General features: G+C 44.0%; 1 protein-coding gene across 1 annotated transcript in view; it reads left to right on the top strand.

Moving 5' to 3' along the window:
* The window catches only part of RYR3 (ryanodine receptor 3), a 364,667-nt gene that overhangs the window by 195,261 nt on the left and 150,579 nt on the right, over window positions 1–18,827 (top strand). Inside the window, exons 39-41 of the mRNA XM_039247258.1 lie at window positions 14,195–14,468; window positions 16,281–16,395; window positions 18,025–18,154. Of these exons, the coding sequence (XP_039103189.1) occupies window positions 14,195–14,468; window positions 16,281–16,395; window positions 18,025–18,154 (519 nt within the window). The remainder of the gene's footprint in view (window positions 1–14,194; window positions 14,469–16,280; window positions 16,396–18,024; window positions 18,155–18,827) is intronic.

Genomic DNA, 18,827 nt, shown 5'->3' with positions numbered 1-18,827 from the left:
ATTAAATTAGTTAAAAATTAAAAGTATTTTTAAGTGTGCCTGGCACAGAGTATGCACTGAATTTTAACTATTTTTGGCTGTTGAAGTGTTAGGGGGCACCTGGATGGCTCACTCAGTTAAGCATCCGACCCTTGATTTCAGCTCAGGTCATGACCTCACAGTTTATGAGCTTGAGCCCCATGTCAGGCTCTGTGCTGACAACACAGAGCGTGCTTGGGATTCTCTCTCTCCTTCTCTCTCTCTCTGCCCCTCCCCTGCTTGTGTGCTCACAAGCATGTGCGCTCTCTCTCTCTCTCTGTCTCTCTCTCTCTCTCAAAAATAACTTTAAAAAATGGTAGCCACTTACCATTTCTCAAGCACTGTATTATGCACCAGTTAATTCTGCCTTATAAGATAGCAATCTAAAGGATTGTAGTGCAGGGTCACCGGGGGCATGGGGACCCATGGGATGTCACTGCAGGGCTCTAGATAAGAAGCTCTGGGGACTTGAATAAAGATGGTGTGGTGGGTAGAACAATGGCCCCAACGATGTCCATGTCCTAATTCCTGGAACCTATGGATTAAACGGTAAAGGAAAATTAGGGAACAGATACAATTAAGGCTATTAATTAGCTGGCCTTAAAATAGAGAAATCTCCTGGATTACTGGAGTAGACCTAAAATAATCACAAGGCACTGTGCTAGACACTTCACATTACCTCACCTGATTTACCCCTTGCAGCAAACAACTAGGCTGGGTGACAGCCAGGTTCCCATTTCACATGCCAGGCAATGGAGAGAGACGCAAAATAATTTGGACAAGGTTTCTACACCAAGTTAGAGCTGGCCCACACTGGGATCACGTTCCATGCCCAGGTCCCACACTCTTTCAGAGCACCGTGTAGGGGTGCCCAGGATGGGGCCGTGGGAGTGAGGGGACAGGAGTGGGGAGCATAGACCTGGAGGAGGCATGGTCTGCAGCTCACCTCATCCTCGGTTTATTCTCCAGACTGAATACACACAGGAACTGAAATAAAAATGATTCAGTTGCTTTCCCAGCAGAGTAAAGACAGAGACCTCAGGTCCCTGAGCCCTTCGCTGTCCCATCTCTGTCCTGTTTTCATGTCAGGGATTTCCTTCCCAAACACATGAGCAGCTGCAGCTGTTCTCTGTGCTCTTTTCCCCATCGTCATCGTTGGTCATTTAATCTCCGGAACGTTTTTGAGAAAGTGATTATGAGGCTGGTTGACTGATTTCAAAAACAACAGGCTCATTATCTCCATATGATGGATGAGACCCCAGAGGGCAGCAGAGATGGACTGGCAGAAGCCGACCACGCTGCCCAAACTGAGGGCTCTGGAGGCTGGCAGTGCTGCCTTGGGTACTGCCGGTGTGTCCAGCTGGCTGGGGAGACAGTCCTGGGGGTGCAGCAGTTTGCTTCCACACTTGTCTCCAACCTCACCGATGGGAGGCTCTGGCTAAGGCAGAAAACTGCTGCAGAGGGAGATTTACAAACGGATTTAGCAGAAATCTACATCAGCCACGTAATCACCTACACACGGCCTTCCCTGAGGGCCATGTTCAAGGGCAGCCAGGCCAGGCTGACTGGGGGGAGATTGTGGGGTTCACACCTGTTGTATACAGAGGCACGAGGCTCCATCTCCAGTGCTCCATGTCCCCTGCGGCACACCCTGCCGTGGCTGCCTCAGCAGACCACCTAGTTACAGGAGTCCTGGTTTGTTTCTTGAATTGAAATGTTTCTTTGCCTAAAGAAGAGATAAAGTGAGGATCAGCCTACCATGGCCCTCACTGTGGGGGAAACTCGGTCCCTGCCACATCTGTCTTTTCTTACACAGTGGTTATAAGGAATAAATGATGAGGCCCCAGCGTGGCTCAGTTGGTTGAGTGTCTGGCTCTTAATTTCAGCTCAGGTCATGATCCTAGGGTTGTGGGGTGGAGCCTGGTATGAGTCTTGAGATTCTGTCTCTCTCCCTCTCTCTCTCTGTCCCTCCCCTGCTTATGCATGCTCTCTAAATAAACAGATAGATAGATAGAGACAGACAGACAGATAGATAAAATAACTACTTTAACAAAAAAGGAAGCAATGGTAATTCAGGTACAGCATTTAGCACAGGGTCTGGCCCACAGGAAACTCTCAGTGAACATTGGCTACAGTTTCTGTGATGAGAACTTAGAATGTTTTAGCAAGCTGTTTAAACTCGGACCCTATTCCCCTGCCAATAGAGGAGACAGATGTACACATCCAAAAATTAAACACAGAGCTGGGCCAAAGGGAGGCTGGGTACTCTCGTGGGTGGTCATTGGCTTGCCGAAGAGCCTAGGGCGGGCCCTGCCCCATCGCACACCATTTGCTGGGTCTCTGGCAGCTGTGTCGTGATGACACAGAGTAAATGGAGAAGAGGGAGCAGCTCTAAGAACAGTACTCCAGACTGTCTTCATAGGCTTCTCCTTTCAGTGCCAGAGGCCAGCTCCAGCCGGTTCAGGGGTCCCTGAGGGATGGACAGTGTCAGCAAGAGAGAGTGAGAGAGCCCCAAGATTCTTCTTGGTCATCAGGCAGGCATCTCTGTCCTGTCGGTTTTGGTGTCTTTATTTATAGGTCAAACAATAACATGGCATCAGAAAATGGAATTTTTACAATGGATAGTTCTCTGTGATAAGATGCTTTGGAAAGTGTACGGAAACAGTTTTTACAGAAGTATTCTTGCAGAACTACCCCAATTATAGTGACATTGAATAACTCAGAAAATAACAGGGTGTTCTTTGTGAAAAAACACGATAACACACACATTTTAATAACACTAAGATTAAGTCATAGGTTAAGTTGTAGATACTCTTATCCATCCTCATCACAGCTGCCAGTGTAAGGGAAGGTGTTTGTGGAATATAGGCCTTAGGAAGGGACGCTTTCCATCATCAGTTAGCAAAGGTATATGTAGTAACTTATGTTCTACTCGTATCTGTTCCTTCTCTCTAAGTTAGGCTCTTTGTCTCTGGTCCAGACTTAATTGTCCAGTTATATTCCTTAGGGCACCAGAGAGCCAACCATACCTTTAAAAGAGTTTAGCTCATTTCCAATACATAGAATAGCCTCTTTGAGTACATTTATCTTTGTGTCTAGTTTTTTTGTCTATGATTTCTTGAATAGCTAAGGCATGAAAAACATTTTTGGTTAGTTGATTTACATGTTGAGCTGTATGAACCTCTTGGACTAACGCAATGGTAGAAACAGAATTGTACACATAAAGGTCAATCTTTTATGAGTAAGGATCATTAGCCTGTTTATAGCTCAAGGGAAGTATCGAGGAAAACAGGACCTGCCGGAGACACGATGTCTGTTCCCATAATCACAAAAGAAGTTCCTACAATAATTTCCTTCACAAGGTGCAATCATCATACCAGGGCCAGAATAAGGGGACAAGTCACTCCTGATACCAATCAACAAGGTGCCTTGGGGGTCGATGCTCAAGCAGAAATAATTGAGTGGGGGTGGATATTGGGCATCATCTGACGGCAAGAGACCAGTGCAAACTTGCCTTAATCTCACAAGGAGTTTTCTCAACTAGTGAGTTCAGAATGGCTCCCAACATTTCAGGTTTTCAGAAAGCCTGGTAACCTTGTTCTCCACCATCCCGATAATCTTGTTCCAGTGAAACTAAGCAAAAGTGGTACCAACTGTATTGCCTGGGCCGGAGAGGCCCCCCGGAAGGCACAGAGAAATTAGTGTGATGAATTTTCCAAGTCACCACAGAGTCCATGGGTTTAACTTTCTCCCTGACCTTCACTGCTAATAAAAAGTAGGTATTTGGCCACCTTGTGAAGCACACCAGACTTTCAGCCCAGAGAAAATCTCTAGGGCACAGGATGCAGAGGGCATGAGACCTTCCCATTAAATCTTACCCACTAAATCCAGAGGGTGTTATTGTGCCATCTGACCCCTGATGGGACAGGTCCTTTGTCTCTCAGTCCTCAGGACAGCCATCAAAACAGCCATCAAGTTACCACCGCTCATCTCCCCCATGTGAGTGATTAGTAGTGCACGGTGATGCCTCGGTCATGGCCACTTGCTGTGGTCAGTGACCATTGGATTTGAAGATTTTGTTTTACTTCTTTGATCTCCAGTTTAACTATTAATAAAAGCAATCTGGGTAACATCCTTATATGGTAGGTGGGCACTAAAAGGTGGGGGTAAAATTCTTGGTGCTCATTGCTTTAACCCAGTGAACCAGTAAAACTTGTCACTTTAATAAATTAGTACAACCATGTCCAAAAGCTCAACAGGTTAGGCGGACCTAGAATCCTAGAGTATTAAGCCACCTGTGGCTTGGTAGAAGTGGATAGGGACCCAGAGAGGTAAAGTGACTTGACCAAGGTAACACAGCCAGAGCTGCATCAGCCGTACATTCATTTCCTTCAGCATGAACTTTCTTTTGCTAACTTGATTTTATTGGTGAAGAGATCAAGGCTCTTGGAATGGGAGTAATCTTCCTAGCTCAGCGTCAGCTACAAAAAGAGCCAAAGATTTATGAGTTTCAGGATTTATTTCTGAATCCACTTCATTGTTTAAAAGAGCATCTAGACTGTATAATATAAATTTAAAGCATTCATAGGGATAGCTATTTCTCCGGATTTTGTGAAGCTATAGAAAGTAAGAAGCTCTCAGATGGAAAAGTAGATGATTTTGGATTCCAGCAGCTGAGGTTTGGATCTCTGCTTTGTCATTTACTAATTGTGATGTTAGGCCGGTTTATTAACCTCCATATGTTTCAATTTCCTTGTCTACAAAATGAGAATAATGATATCCATACCTCATGGGGGCAGAGAGATAAAGATTCTATGAAACAGTGCTCAGTTTAATATTCTAGTACTTAGAGGTTGGTATGCCTCCCAGCTTCTGAAGCAAATATACAAAGTGTGAGTCATAAGAACTTGATCTCTACATTTATCATTTCAGATGCTTGCAGCAAAACAGAACAGAAAATCCCCCTCAGGTAGAGTAGCCAGTAAAAGACTTCCTGCACTGGTGTACCTGGAAGGTAGAGCTGGAGCCAACCAGTGGGTTGAGTGAAAGCCGTGGCTTTGCTCCTTCCCACAGCTGTTCCATGTTCTACCTCTGCCTTCAGGCTGGCAGCAGGTGGTGGCTGCAACTCTAGGTCTCACATCCATGGGCTCTGGTGTCCAAGGGAAAAGCAAGACAGTGTCTCCTGCCCTGATATTCAAAGGATCCTGAGATCAGCTCTGAGTGGAGAACTTGGTCACAGGCCAACTTATGAACCATTAAGTGTGACCTAGAAAAGAAAATGTGCTGGTTGATGTACATCAGCAGAGCCTACCTGTGGAGTGGGGTTGGGTCAGTATTCATGGACTGTAGGAGTCAGAGGCGGATAGCTATACAAAATCAGGTTCTGTTAAGAATGAAGAAGGAGCAAATGGATTCTTGGTATGTGGTTAGGAATATTCATGATGCCGCGATGGTGGTCATCTTCCATTACTCAGTGGTTAGTGCTGGAATGCGGGCGGTTCTAGCTCTTGATGTCCAGAGGGAAAGGAGAGGCCACATAGCTGTGTTACAGGAACTAAGGAACATGCCCTCTGCACTCCGTGTACATTATCTGTTGGGCCATAGCAGTTGTACAGTTGATGCTTTCTGTATTTGATGTTCGGGTTTGATACAGCTCTGAGCCAGAGCCAGGCAGACCTCAAGGTGTCAGCAGCCCTGTCACTCTGATTTCCTAAACAAAAACATAGAACTGGATATCTCTCAGGACCCAGCTTCTCTGAGCTCTCCAGTAGCAGCTTGCTCACTGAGCCTCTCCAGTCTGATTTGGAGAGCTTCACTTATTCTCAATCAGGACTTTCTACCAGTGGGAGAATATTAGTTCTCTATTGCTGCAGCAAATTACCATAAACTTAATGGCTTCACATAGTATGAATTTATTATAACACAGTTCTGGAGGTCACAAGTCTAAAATGGGTTAGTAGTATTGCTTTCCTTCTGGAAGCTCTAGAGGAAGATCCATTTCTTGCATTTGTCAGATCCCAAAGGCCACCTGCATTGACTAGTGGCCCTTTCCAGCAGTGGTATCTGTCGGATCTCTTCTGTTATTACATCTTCTCGGACTTTGACCCTCCTGTATCCTTAGAAGAACCCTTGGGATTATCTTGAGCCCACCTGAGTGATTCAAGATAATCTCCCCATCTCAAGGCCCTTAATTTAATCACAAATGCAAGTTGCCCTTTGCCATCTAAGGTAATATATTCACAGGTTCTGAGAATGAGGAGGTGAACATTTTTAGGGAGGTCATTCTTCAGCCCACCATAGGGAGGAAGAAAGCAGAGGTCAAAATACGCTCATTCTTTATGCTTGGAAATGATCTAACCCCTGTTAATACCTCCAGAGCATTGACAGCATACCGTGAGCTGACTTTTTAGTCACCTAGAAATTAAAAATAAGTGTACATAATTTAGAAGCACATAATTATTTTTCTTTTCCCATTGTAAGCATGAGCATTATGAATTGCTTTCTAAGTTTAAACTAAGTACAGTGCAATTGTGTTTACTCCCTCTCATCAACATAATTGGAAGATGTTTTCTTCCAAACTGACCCAGATTTAAGAGCACACTCACAGAAATACAACACAAGCTTAGGTTTGGGATCTGTAAGCTGCAGGGATTTGCTTTGCCAGTGGCCAGCATCTCCTCCTTAATACTAAGCCTGTATTTCAGGGTGTGATGGCCATGATCTAAATTTAGAGATGAAAAGATTCTTTCCAGACCTCAGTAGCCTAAAACCTTAAATCTGTACTGTGAGAATAGATGATCTGTTTCTCTTCATAGGTACAGTTGCAAAGCTGGTAATTTGATCATGTAGAAAAGTGTTTCACCAAATATAGTGGGTAACTCTGGAGAATCTTCTTGTAAGAGTCACAGAATGTAGGCTTGAGGTTTGAGGATCAATAGTAGGTTACAGAATGACAAGTGGAGACAAGTAAACAGCCTAACAATAAATCATACCTGAGCTTCCAAACTGTTGTACTAAGGCTAGCTCTAAATTTAAAGGCACTTCAAATCCTTTTTTGTTGTAAGTGATGTCTGGCTAGTCCAGAAGTCAAGTAGCAAAGTAGCTATCTTTCTTTTAAAAAGGATCTTTCAGGTATCAAGTTTCCCCTAAACAATACAGTGCCTTAGAAATATTTCATTTTTGAGTTAGCCTAAACAGATACTTAAAATACAGTTTCTAGACGGTGTATTTGATAAAATTGCCTAAGTGTGACTATCCCTAATTACACTAATTACAAAGTGGGGCAAGTTAGAATGTTAATAATTTCTTAAATGAAGCCGTTTATAATTCTCAAGGGAGCTACGTGCACATGACTAGCTTCACTAAGACATTGTTTTCTAGGATTCATGTCTCAACAGAAAACAAATGCGTGGCTATACTTTCCTTTTTTTTTTTTCTTTCTGAAAAGAACACTGTAGCTGTTTAAGAACCTCATGAGCTTGGGGCACCTCCATTGGTTGAGTGTCAGATCAATGGAGGTTCTGAGTAGAGTTATGAGGCACATGTACTTAGGCCTGTGTGCGCACCATGGAATAAAATGAGGCCATACGTTACAGCAAATGGTAGAGTTAACCTCCCCACCTCACTCTTACCTTTCTCCTGGAGTCTTTCCCCTAAGGAGTCATGTGTCTTATGCAAACTACAGTGTCTTTTTAGCCATTAAAGGGCACCATTTCCAAAGATGAACTTAGAAAAGCAGCAGAAATTAAATTAATGTTTCGTTGCAACTGTCTTTAATATATTTGTGGTTATGAAAGAGGTTCAAATAGATCTCAAGAATTGACTCCCTTTGCTGTTTGAAAGTCCTACCAAATTTGTCAGCATTCTGCCACTGATACCAGAAAAACATACAAGTATTTGCCACAGGGACTACTTGTATGGATCCACTCTTGAAAGAAGATGGCATTCCAAAAAAGGGGTAGTATCTTTCCCACCGGATCACTTCATGCATCCCTGGGAGGGCCCCTCTTTATGATAGAATTCTTTGTTCCCTGCTTCTTTAGTCTCTGTGTAATGTGGACCTCTTCAAGAAATGGGAAGAGCTTTAGATGAAGGACCCACTGGGGAAAAAAAGTAAGGGAGGAAGACCTGATCAGTTCATTAATTTCTTTGGAGTTTTTGTATTACTAGAGAAATGGTACCTTTCTATGAATTGTCTGGTTTCCTAAATGTCTTGGACAATGCAGTTTTCCCCATTATCTTGCTCATTATTTCTCATTAAATGCCTCACACATGTGTATTTAGTTTCCCCAACTAAGCGGCTGCAGGTAATCACTGTGTCTCCAAATAGTTGCATACAGACCACTTACCACAGTGTTGGGCACTTCACAGAAAATACCATTCAATTAGTTAGCTCATTTAGGAGTTGATACAACTGGAGTTAACTCTGCTGCTAAAATGAGGATGGCAGGGACTTGGAAATGAGGTGTATCCTGAGGCCTGGATACACAGTGACTCCAGAGCAAAGCTTTTATTGGGGGGTAGTGGGGGAGGATCTAAAGTGGACTCCATGCTGACAGCAGTTTTAAATTCTAATTCAGTAATATTGATAGGTATATTCAACATAAACTAAAGTTTTTTGAGGTCTTTGATAATTTTTAAGAGTGTAAAAGGGGTCTTGAGACCAGAAAGTGTGAGAAGCATTGAATTATACAGAAGGGTCTAGGTTGAGGTAATGACCATGATCAGAAAGTAAAGCTTTCCTTCCAGTGAAGGTGGAGCCCTGTTCTGTTAGGCTGGGCGATTATAATCCAATAGGTCAGGTCTGAACTGGGAAAGCCACAGCTTAGGAAACCTTCCATGCTTGTTTCTGGGTGGCAGGGAGATTGAATGTGAGAGTAAGATGAGTGAGACACCTCACACTGAGAAATGAGGATGAAAGAATCATTTGGAAAATTGAATCTTGGCAGTTGGAAAGGACTCTGGCCATTGGCCCTCCATTACCAAGGAGCTCCCTGCCAGCCTGAAGGGCTCTAGGTGCTTCCCTCTTTCTATCAATCTGGGTTCAAGATCCATTATTTCCAGAACAGGGAGCAGGGTGGGTGACTTTCACATCGAGGCCGCAGGGCCTTGGTTGGCTTGCTTGCAGCCAGGACAGTTGGGCACACAGAGAAATGAGTTCAGGATAGAGAGGGAGGCATTTAATTCTTTGCTCCACATTAGCTGACCCTTCAGCAATGACATTACTCTCAATAATACTGGAAATCTGGGCTGTCACCTACAGAAAGCTTTGCTCTGAGGGTGCCTGAGTGGCTCAGTCAGTTAAGAAGCTGACTTCAGCTCAGGTTATGATGTCACTGTGAGTTTGAGCCCCACATCAGGCTCTGCGCTGACAGCTTGGAGCCTACTTGGGATTCTGTCTCTCTGCTCCTCCCCTATGCATGTGTGTGCTCGCTCTCTCGCTCTCTCTTTCAAAATAAACATTTTTAACAACCCATTATATATTATATAAATAATATATTTCTGTGAGAAATGACTTAATTTTTCAAAACAAAACAAGAATAATGAGAAGAGGAGCAACGTTGTTTTGCATTTTGTAAATCTCTAATGAAAATTAGTAATAGAAGATTAGCTGACTTCTTGTACCTGGTGAAAGAATAGAGAGAAAACTGGCCTCAAAGAGATACATAGCTGGAAAGGGGAAGAGTATTTTAATAGCCTTTTCAGATAGTTGTGCATAGGCTTCTTTGATACTATGTCAAAACTCAACAAGTAGTAGCTTCTCAAAAGTTCACTGCTATGGAGAGTCTGCAATCGTACTAAGGAAATCTTTTTACTTGGTTAAATAAAAACTTATTGGTGTGTTTTTCATGTTGAAGGGATCTTTTACCCTGGAATTTTTGTTTTTTTAATTTTTTTTAAGGTTTATTTATTTTCGAGAGACACTTTCTCCACTTTTGAGAGTGCGAGTGGGGGAGGGGCAGAGAGAGAGAGAGAGAGAGGGAGACACAGAATCTGAAGCAGGCTCCAGGCTCCGAGCTATCCGCACAGAGCAGACGCGGGGCTCGAACCCACAAGCTGTGAGATCATGAGCTGAAGTCGGAGGCTTAACCGACTGAGCCACCCAGGCGCCCCTACCCTGGAATGTTTTTATAACATCATAGTTTGGTCATTGGGAAATTATTGCCTCACCAAGTTAGGCAGAACTTCCAAATGTTGACATACTTCATTATAAAATATTTTAGAAATCACATTTGTTAACATCAACAATGTAATCAGAAAGCCTTTAAAGGCTGTCACACTCACTGTGGCAGATAAACATTTTCTAAAATTCTAGCTTTCTCTTGAAAGCTCAAATTACATTATTGGCAACAGATACCATCCGTTGTTTTCCTTGAAGTGACGAGCTTGCTTCCTTCATTTGTAAGAACGTGTCTGTCATTCACCCAAGTTGATGAACAAGCCTAGTTTGTCTGCCACTCTTTTCATTAAAAATAGCATTCCATGAAACGAGCAGCCAGTTGAGCTCACAACTCAAACCACCACACAAGTGTTTCTCCTCACGAAATCCTCTGACCTTTCATTTGGGGATGTGTTATATGCATACTTCCCTTTTTGTCCCACAGGAGACTGGAAAGACATACACTGAATTCGTTACTAATAAAATATAAATTTTTTTACATCACATAGGACACTCCTATGTGAAACTGGCCATCTTTCTGGAGATAATGTTGGTGAAGGCTGGTGTTTGGTACTATTGCCTTGATTTCCGCTAAGGAACATAACATCTTTCAATTACCATGAAAATACATCTGGCCTTCCAAACCGCCTAAAGGGCCTTGGGATCCCTAAGGGTCTGTGGACCACACTTCCAGGATTGCTGATACAGATAGCAGAATAGTTAACCTTTATTAAGCTCACAGTATGTGCCAGACATGGTTATATGCATTAGTTATTTTAATTCTCAGCTGTATATGGAAAGCCTACCATGTTCTAGAAAGCGTATTCTTTTTAACTTCTGGACCCTGGTACATGTATGCTACTCTGCAGCTAGTTGGTGGGAGCTAATTAAAATCTGAGGAATTTTCAGTAGCATCACTGCCAGGGGTGTGAACTCCATGTTCTCAGTCCCAGAAGTGTTCAGAGGATTAGAAATTCATCGATTCAGCCTAGGTCTGCTTGGTGAGTGCTAGATCTCCAGCACATGTCAGGCCACAAAAGATGTTGTGCTTCGAGGGCCCTTGGGGATATTTCCCTCCCTGCCACCTCTCCCAAGTTTTCTTTCTTCTTGGAGTTACTCTTTCTCTCCCTTCCCAGACCTCAGTCTCACAGTTTGAAACCCTGTCCTACAAAAATGGCCTTAAATGCCATGATTCCACTAACTGACATCTGTCCATCAGTAACATGATGGTGAATCTTTTTCTGTCAGGGTCTTGGGGCCATGTTTTTGTTTTGTTTTTTTGTTATTTCTTGTGGTTTTTTTTTAATTTATTTACTTTTTTTGTATTTTAACTGAGCTTCCACTTGGTCACACACATACTGGCTTATCCCATTCTCTCATACATACTGGAAGGCTGGCCTGGACAGAGAACCCGTGGGGTGCTTCCTGCTCCACTCTTTGAGGTAAAGGGCCATCTCCTTTCTCATTTGCCCCCTAAAGAGGTATTTGGCTGTGAATGTTCCCTTCTCTATAAACATGGATTTGGATTATTAAATCAGTGTGTGGCTAAGAGCTCATCCAAATCCTGACCGAATCTGAAAGCCAGGTCAAGGGAAGACTAATACTTATTTGGTTTCCTTATGATTCTGTAACCTTCTCTGTTGAGAAGAGGATGGTCCTTGAGCTGATTAACATTTCTGGTTGTTGCTTTTTGTGTGTGGCCGGGACTGTAATGTGTATTATCCCAGCAGAGGATTTGGTTATTAGTGGAGAGAAAACCATGATTCTTTCAGATCGCAATATAGGCTTAAGTGGGAATTGTACGTACAGGACTAGCAAAACTCCTAAGGCATCCAGAAGCATCTGTGGCTGTTACCTAGAAGAAACAGGAACTTTTATATTTGGCCAGTGAGGAAACAAGTTCCTGACACAAACCCAGCCTGGCCCATAAATAACTTACTTTTCCCCAGAGGATAGAGATATTACCTAACCTAACAGATATTAGTCAGCAATCCCTGCCTAGTGAGCTCTCTTAGGAACATCTTTTAACTTTGCTTCTCTCTGCTCTGGGTATCCTTTTTTAAGTTTTGCAGCCTGTCTCCCGTCTGAACCTAAAACACCCACAGGGTTGATAGACCCAGCAGTAAGTTAAATTCATCCTTTACATCTCGATCTCTTCTGAAGCTTTGGTAACCAAGTTCTATTTTTATATCCTTATGATGAGCCAAGACTGTATGTAGAGCAGACATCTGCCATATATAATGACATGGAGGTAGGAACCTCGACTATTAGAGGTGGCACAGGCTACTGAAGGCACCTCTCTGAGTTCCCAGTTCCTCTACTGATGGCCCGAGTGACCTTTATGGTCCCCTGAGCTCTACCTTTATCACCAGGTCCAAATGAAGGATGTTGGTGTCATCTATACCTTTCTGGACTATGATAGGCAGAGCCAGACATGGATGTGATTGTGATTTAACAGCAGCATTTCTCACCCCTCTCATGGAATTTCCTGGATGTGTGAGTGTGTGTGTGTGTGTGTGTGTGTGTGTGTGTGTGTGTGTGTGTGAGAGAGAGAGAGAGAGAGAGACATGGGGAGGGGGAGGCCCTCTTTTACTTTGTCCTCCACTTCAGATCTGCTTTTCCCTTTTTTTTTAAGTTATTTAATTATTTTGAGAGAGGGAGGGAGGAGAGAGAACCCCAAAAAGGTTCCATGCTGTCAGCACAGAGCCTGACACGGGGCTCAGACCCATGAACCGTGAGATTGTGACCTGAGCTGAAATGAAGCGTCAGACCCTTAACCGGCTGAGCCATGCAGGTGTCCCTACATCTCCCTGCTGACCATGCTCCTGCACAGTGCCAGCCAGCACTTTTCAGGATCCACTCAGTTACCACTGAAGGTCCCATAGTTGGTTCAAATCCCACTTCAGTGACTTCTCCTTTACCTGTGCAGTCAGTGGTGTTTCTGTGTAACTAGTGTGAGCTTCTGAATTCAAAGCCATGCTGGCCTTTCTCCTGATGCTTCTGAATGTAGTCATGATGCCTTGTTAGCTGACTCCCTGCCTCAGATCCAGGGCAACACGGTCACTTCAAGGGGGTGATAGCCAGATATCCAAGTCAAAGTCTTCAGACCTAACAGAACATTCTTCCTCTACTTCTCTCCATATCCTAACGTAGGTCTATGTGTATGTCACCCAAAATATCTCCTAGAGTTCTAGAATCAATGGCATGGCTTATTCAGTTTTTGGTATGTGGTATATTTAAAGTGCTTGGAGAATAGTATTCATGGTAGAGAAAATCCAGTGCTAAGTATCGCTTTACTCTTTTTTTTTTAATGTTCTATTTATTTCTTAGAGAGAGAGAGAGAGTGTGTGTGTATGTGTGTGAGCAGGGGAGGGTCAGAGAGAGAGGGAGACACAGAATCAGAAACAGGCTCCAGGCTCTGAGCTAGCTGTCAGCACAGAGCCCGACACGGGGCTCGAACCCATGAACCATGAGATCATGACCTGAGCCGAAGTCGGATGCCCAACTGACTGAGCCACCCAGGTGCTCCAATATTGCTTTACTCTAAAGAGGCGGTGACCAGTGTCATCTTCTCATGCCTTTGCCCCACCCCACTCCCACAACTTTATCCCATGGCACTTGCACATTTTAGTATTTCTTATAATGCATTATAAAATAAAGATAAAAATTGTTTTTTTTATAAAATCAAAATGAAAATATAAGGAACTGATTTGTTGAGTATTCCAAAAACAAGGACAATGAGTCTTTTATTTCCAATATTGATTCAAATTTCATTTAATTAAAATTTCTAGCACCCTCAATTCAAAATGGAGGTAACTTGTTCTTGTAGTATGGCTCACATATTTGTCTTTTGATGATATATTTCATTTCTCCACATGTCATGTTCCACCCTTAGAAAAAGAATGTTTTAACCTTGACCCCTGATGTTGTCTCATTGTTAAATGGAGTGACTGAGCTACACAGCTCTCCCGGAGCCATGATGGCCACAGTACTGGTCCTCCCTCGTTGTCCCTGTAGCAACCTTGAAGGAGCTCATCTCACAGACCATGATCCGCTGGGCCCAGGAGGACCAGATCCAGGACGCCGAGTTGGTCCGGATGATGTTCAACCTCCTCCGGAGGCAGTATGACAGCATCGGGGAGTTGCTGCAAGCACTACGGAAGACCTACACCATCAGTCAGGCCTCCGTGAGCGATACCATCAACCTGCTGGCTGCCCTGGGCCAGATCCGCTGCCTCCTCAGTGTCAGGATGGGCAAGGAAGAGGAGCTGCTTATGATCAATGGGCTGGGGTAGGTCATTGACACTTCAGTGCATGTCTCTCTGAAGAGATTCAAGAGGAAAAGCTGGGTTACCTTGCTCTACCTATGTCCTGGAATCAAACTGTATAAAATCCCCATGTGCTGCCATCCCAATCTCACTTCTCATGGGATAACATTCTCAATGTCTCGGTCCCCTTTTGTAACCTGAGCGAGCTGACTGTGCCCTCCAGGTGAAGGAACATTGCCAGAAGCAGGGAGGAGGAGTCTTAGAGAAAATCACTTCTTTCATTTGTGTCTGAAGAAAATAGCTCCAGGAAGGCAATGAAAAAAATTCAGGGGAAGGGACGGTATGTTCAGCTCCACAGAGAGAAACGTTTTGAGCAGCAGGGCATTTGACTGGAATTCTTCTGAGACATCCCTCTAAGGTATTGCAGGTGGATCCCTCCTTTTGCTTGGGACTGACCCAAGGAGTCAGTTTTGTTAGTTCTGCAAGACCCCTTTCCCCCTAACAGTAGCTCATGGTTCTTAGAAGCTGTGCTGTCTAAAAAAAAAAAATCAAAAATGAAAATCAAAAAAGAAGCTGTGCTGTCTAAAAGAAAGCATTTTAGACATCAAAAAGATCTCATTTAATTTAATTTAATGGTATAGTTCCATTTTGGGGATGAGAAAACCAAAGCCCAAAAAAGTTACCTGGCCAGCTCACGATATTACTTGATTAAAATCGAGAACTCATTAGGACACCTGAGGGGCTCAGTTGGTTGAATATTTGACTTCGGCTCAGGTCATGATCTCACTGTTGGTGAGTTCAAGCCCCACATCTGGCTCTCTGCTGACAGCTCAGAGCCAGGAGCCTGTTTCCAACTCTGGATCTCCCTCTCTCTGCCCCTCCCCCACTCACACTCTGTCTCACTTTCAAAAATAAACAAACATTAAAAAAGATTTAAATCAAGAGCTTGATGTTCCATCCCACCACCCTGGAACCAGCAAACTAAAGGAGCATCACCAAGGTCCAGATGAGAGACCTGTGTTGGGTTGGGTGGGTGGGATGCACTCATTTTTCAAATTCATTTTCAAGGAGGAATCATGTAATAGAAACGTAGAGACTTTTATGGCAAAAGAAAACCGTAGAACTAGCTCCTCCCCTGACTCTCGAAGTAGACAGAGCAGCAGTGAAACCTAGTGGCGTCTCCTCTCAACGGCTGCGAGACCCAGGGAAGGGGCACAGGCAGAGGGAAGCCACCCTGCCAGGGATTACACAGCCACATCACAGGCCAACTCTGTATTTTGATTTGCCTACAGCTTTATTAGGTGAATTTATAGTGACCGATCTAAACATAATTTTTTATATCTTATTGATAATTTCATTGGGTTTTTTTGAGGACTGCGGTTCAGAAATGTCACGGGTACCTAACGTACTATTGCCTTTAAGAGAGGGGGACAGCCCTATCATTAAGAAAACTGAAGTCCATAGAGACATAGATATACAGACAAGAGAAGAAAAAAATTGGAAGGCCCTAGGCACGTGGAGGAAGAGAAATCCAGTGATTCGGGCTAACTGAGACCTGTGACAAGCAAAAAGACAAAAGGAGGACTGTGTAATGTCGTTAGAAGAAAGTGTTTCAAAATAAAATACTTAATAGAAGTAAAACAGTACAAAATACTCCTATCAGCTTAAAAAAAGGCATTCTACTTATATTCCAACTGACTAGTAGCTTCTTACTAACTTTCAGCTTGTATCACCCCACCCCCTAGTGTGTATGTGCATTTGTGTGTTCTCATCCCTGCATTGTCATAGCGCTGATACAAGCAAGTGCTGAACACTCTGTCCAATCTTTACCCTAGAGACATTATGAACAACAAGGTGTTCTACCAGCATCCCAACCTCATGCGAGTGCTTGGCATGCACGAGACGGTGATGGAGGTGATGGTGAACGTCTTGGGGGCAGAGAAGTCTCAGGTAACGCTACAAGGAGAATGTAGGCCGGAAGTTGACTTGGGTAGGTGCACGCGGTGACTTGTTCACAGACAAATAGCTGGTGTCCGCTGTCTCAGTTCCTCTTCCCAGGGAGAGGGAGGATGTGCATAAAGCCAGGAAACAGCCAAGGGATGGGACAGAGCTTCTGAATGGAATCCAGCCAGTGTAAGAGCTCTGGCTCCTGCAGCTTAGAGCTTTTCTCCACTCATTCTAATCGGCTGTTCGCCTGCTAAGTTTACTTCCCATACAAACTCTGTAGCCCTGCTCCTTCCGACACGGGATTCCTCTGGGTACCACCTAGAATCCTGGTATGTTTTGTGCTCTGTTAGGAGAATGCTGTTCTAAAGGAGAACAGGATCTTAATAATGATCCTGGCAGAGTTCCCTCAGGAGTGCATGTGTTTCCTCTCTGTGCCAAGCTCCCGAGGATGTTGGCTCTCCTTACCAGTCCCCCTTAACAAGCCTGCTGTCAGGGGGAGCTCCGTGAACATTTATCCTAACTTATGTGGGGTCTGCAGAGTTAGATAGGGTCCTAAAGTGATAGATGGGGGATGTTTTCAAATGTTGGAAATTCAAGAGTGCCAGAGCCCTAGGAATGAATGATTCCCAAACCAGTTCCACCAGTATTGACACTCAGGGGTACGAAGGCAGAACAGAAGCCAAAGCTCACGTTCCTTCTCACTCTCTTCCATCTGGTCGCTTGGAAAAACGGACTTCCCAGAAGAGCCCTGAGCAAATGTCTGCATGCCTCAGCAAACAAGTAGTGTGCAGGCTTCGGACCCTTACTTGGGAAAGCACCCCACCCCCACGACGCTAAAGGAAGAAATCAAGGGCTTTCTAGGATCCAGAGCAAGGTTAACACAGACAACATTTATTGAGCAGCATTGGATCAAAACTAAGATGTGGCCTGGCTCTAGAGATGCTAATTACTTTGTTAAGGAGAGAAGCCAAGTACAATCAGCAGTAACGTAAGATGGCATCTCAGTGCTAAATTGCATGAATCAGATTACAAGGGCCATGGGAGCCCATAGGAGAGCAGTCATCAAGGACAGAAGTAACTGGGGAAGAAGAAAGCGATTGGGAAAGGCTCACATTCTGAGGGGGCAATGCTCATCAGGCTCCCACAACTCCGGGGACCAGCCTTTACCTAGAGGACTCAGGTTGGATATAATATTGGGCATTCTTTGTCAGGGTCACTCATCTCCCTTTCTGGACCTTCTCATCAGAGTTCTGTCCGCTCCCTTTCAGGATGGAAACAATAGCCTGATGTAGAGTCATGCAATTTCATGTGACATCGGACGGTGTCTGGGAGTCTTGTTTGACCTCTTTTTTCCTTTGAAAGAAAGATATTTCAGGAACTATAATTAGCTCTCAGTATTTTTGGAAGCCTCCTTTCAGGTGTGACCCCCCCACCCCCGCCCCTCCTGTGAATAAGTCTTAGAAAAAACTGGAAGCAAAGACAAAATGCATTTTGCACACTGTTCATAGCTTACATGCCAGTATTGACAGGTGGAGGTCAATGGATGGCACACCCTAAGACTCTTTGAAGTCAGACTTCAGAAAGGACTCATGATAGATTGTTTTCCTTGACATTTCCTTCGTCTCTCTACAGATTGCCTTTCCAAAAATGGTTGCTAGCTGTTGTCGCTTCCTCTGCTATTTCTGTCGAATTAGCCGGCAGAATCAGAAGGCCATGTTTGAGCATCTAAGTTACCTGTTGGAGAACAGCAGTGTTGGCCTAGGTATGTCGCATTATCACTTCCACCTTTGGGCTTGGAGATGACACTCCTCCTGCTGACCATTTTAGGAGGTAAAGGGAAAGAAGCTATTTACCTGCTAAGGTATTTTCACTTATAAGAAGGAAACTGCCTGATCTAAAAAGAAATGAAATAATGATACAATGTCTCTGCTGTCCAACCTAAGTAGAGATGTGGCTACCACCCAGCCCTGGTGTGGATTTGTATTGGCATATTCACACAGTTTTACCTTGTCTTCCTTGGGACCAGCGGCTCATGGTTCATGAAATGCTGTCTGAAATTAGAGATAGAGTCTGGGGCTCCCCCAGGCCCAGCCCACTCCGCTGACCAGGGAGGTGCTAATGAGACCAAGGTCAGAGACCCAACCCCTTCTTGGAGGGCTGACTACAGGCTGCATCTCTGTCCCGTCGGCCAACCATCCAGTTCTGTACTAAGCTTTCAGGGGGACTGGCCAAGAGCAACTGTGGATAAACAGTGTAAATCCATCACCACCACTAGAAAAGCAACACAGTGCATATGCCTTACTCACTTCTCTGGATGTAAACTAACTGAGTTTGTGAAAGACACAGAACCACTCAGACATGCATGTGAAATCTGCAAGCTCAAGTTTCCAATTTATCACATGCTGCCTCAGACTACCTGCCTTTTATAAAAAAAG

This window comes from Hyaena hyaena, unplaced genomic scaffold (genome assembly GCF_003009895.1).
Source record: "Hyaena hyaena isolate Hyena2069 unplaced genomic scaffold, ASM300989v1 scaffold_292, whole genome shotgun sequence".
Lineage (NCBI taxonomy): Eukaryota > Metazoa > Chordata > Mammalia > Carnivora > Hyaenidae > Hyaena > Hyaena hyaena.
Note: the sequence above shows the minus strand (reverse complement) of the source record. Positions and strands in the feature narration are given on the sequence as shown.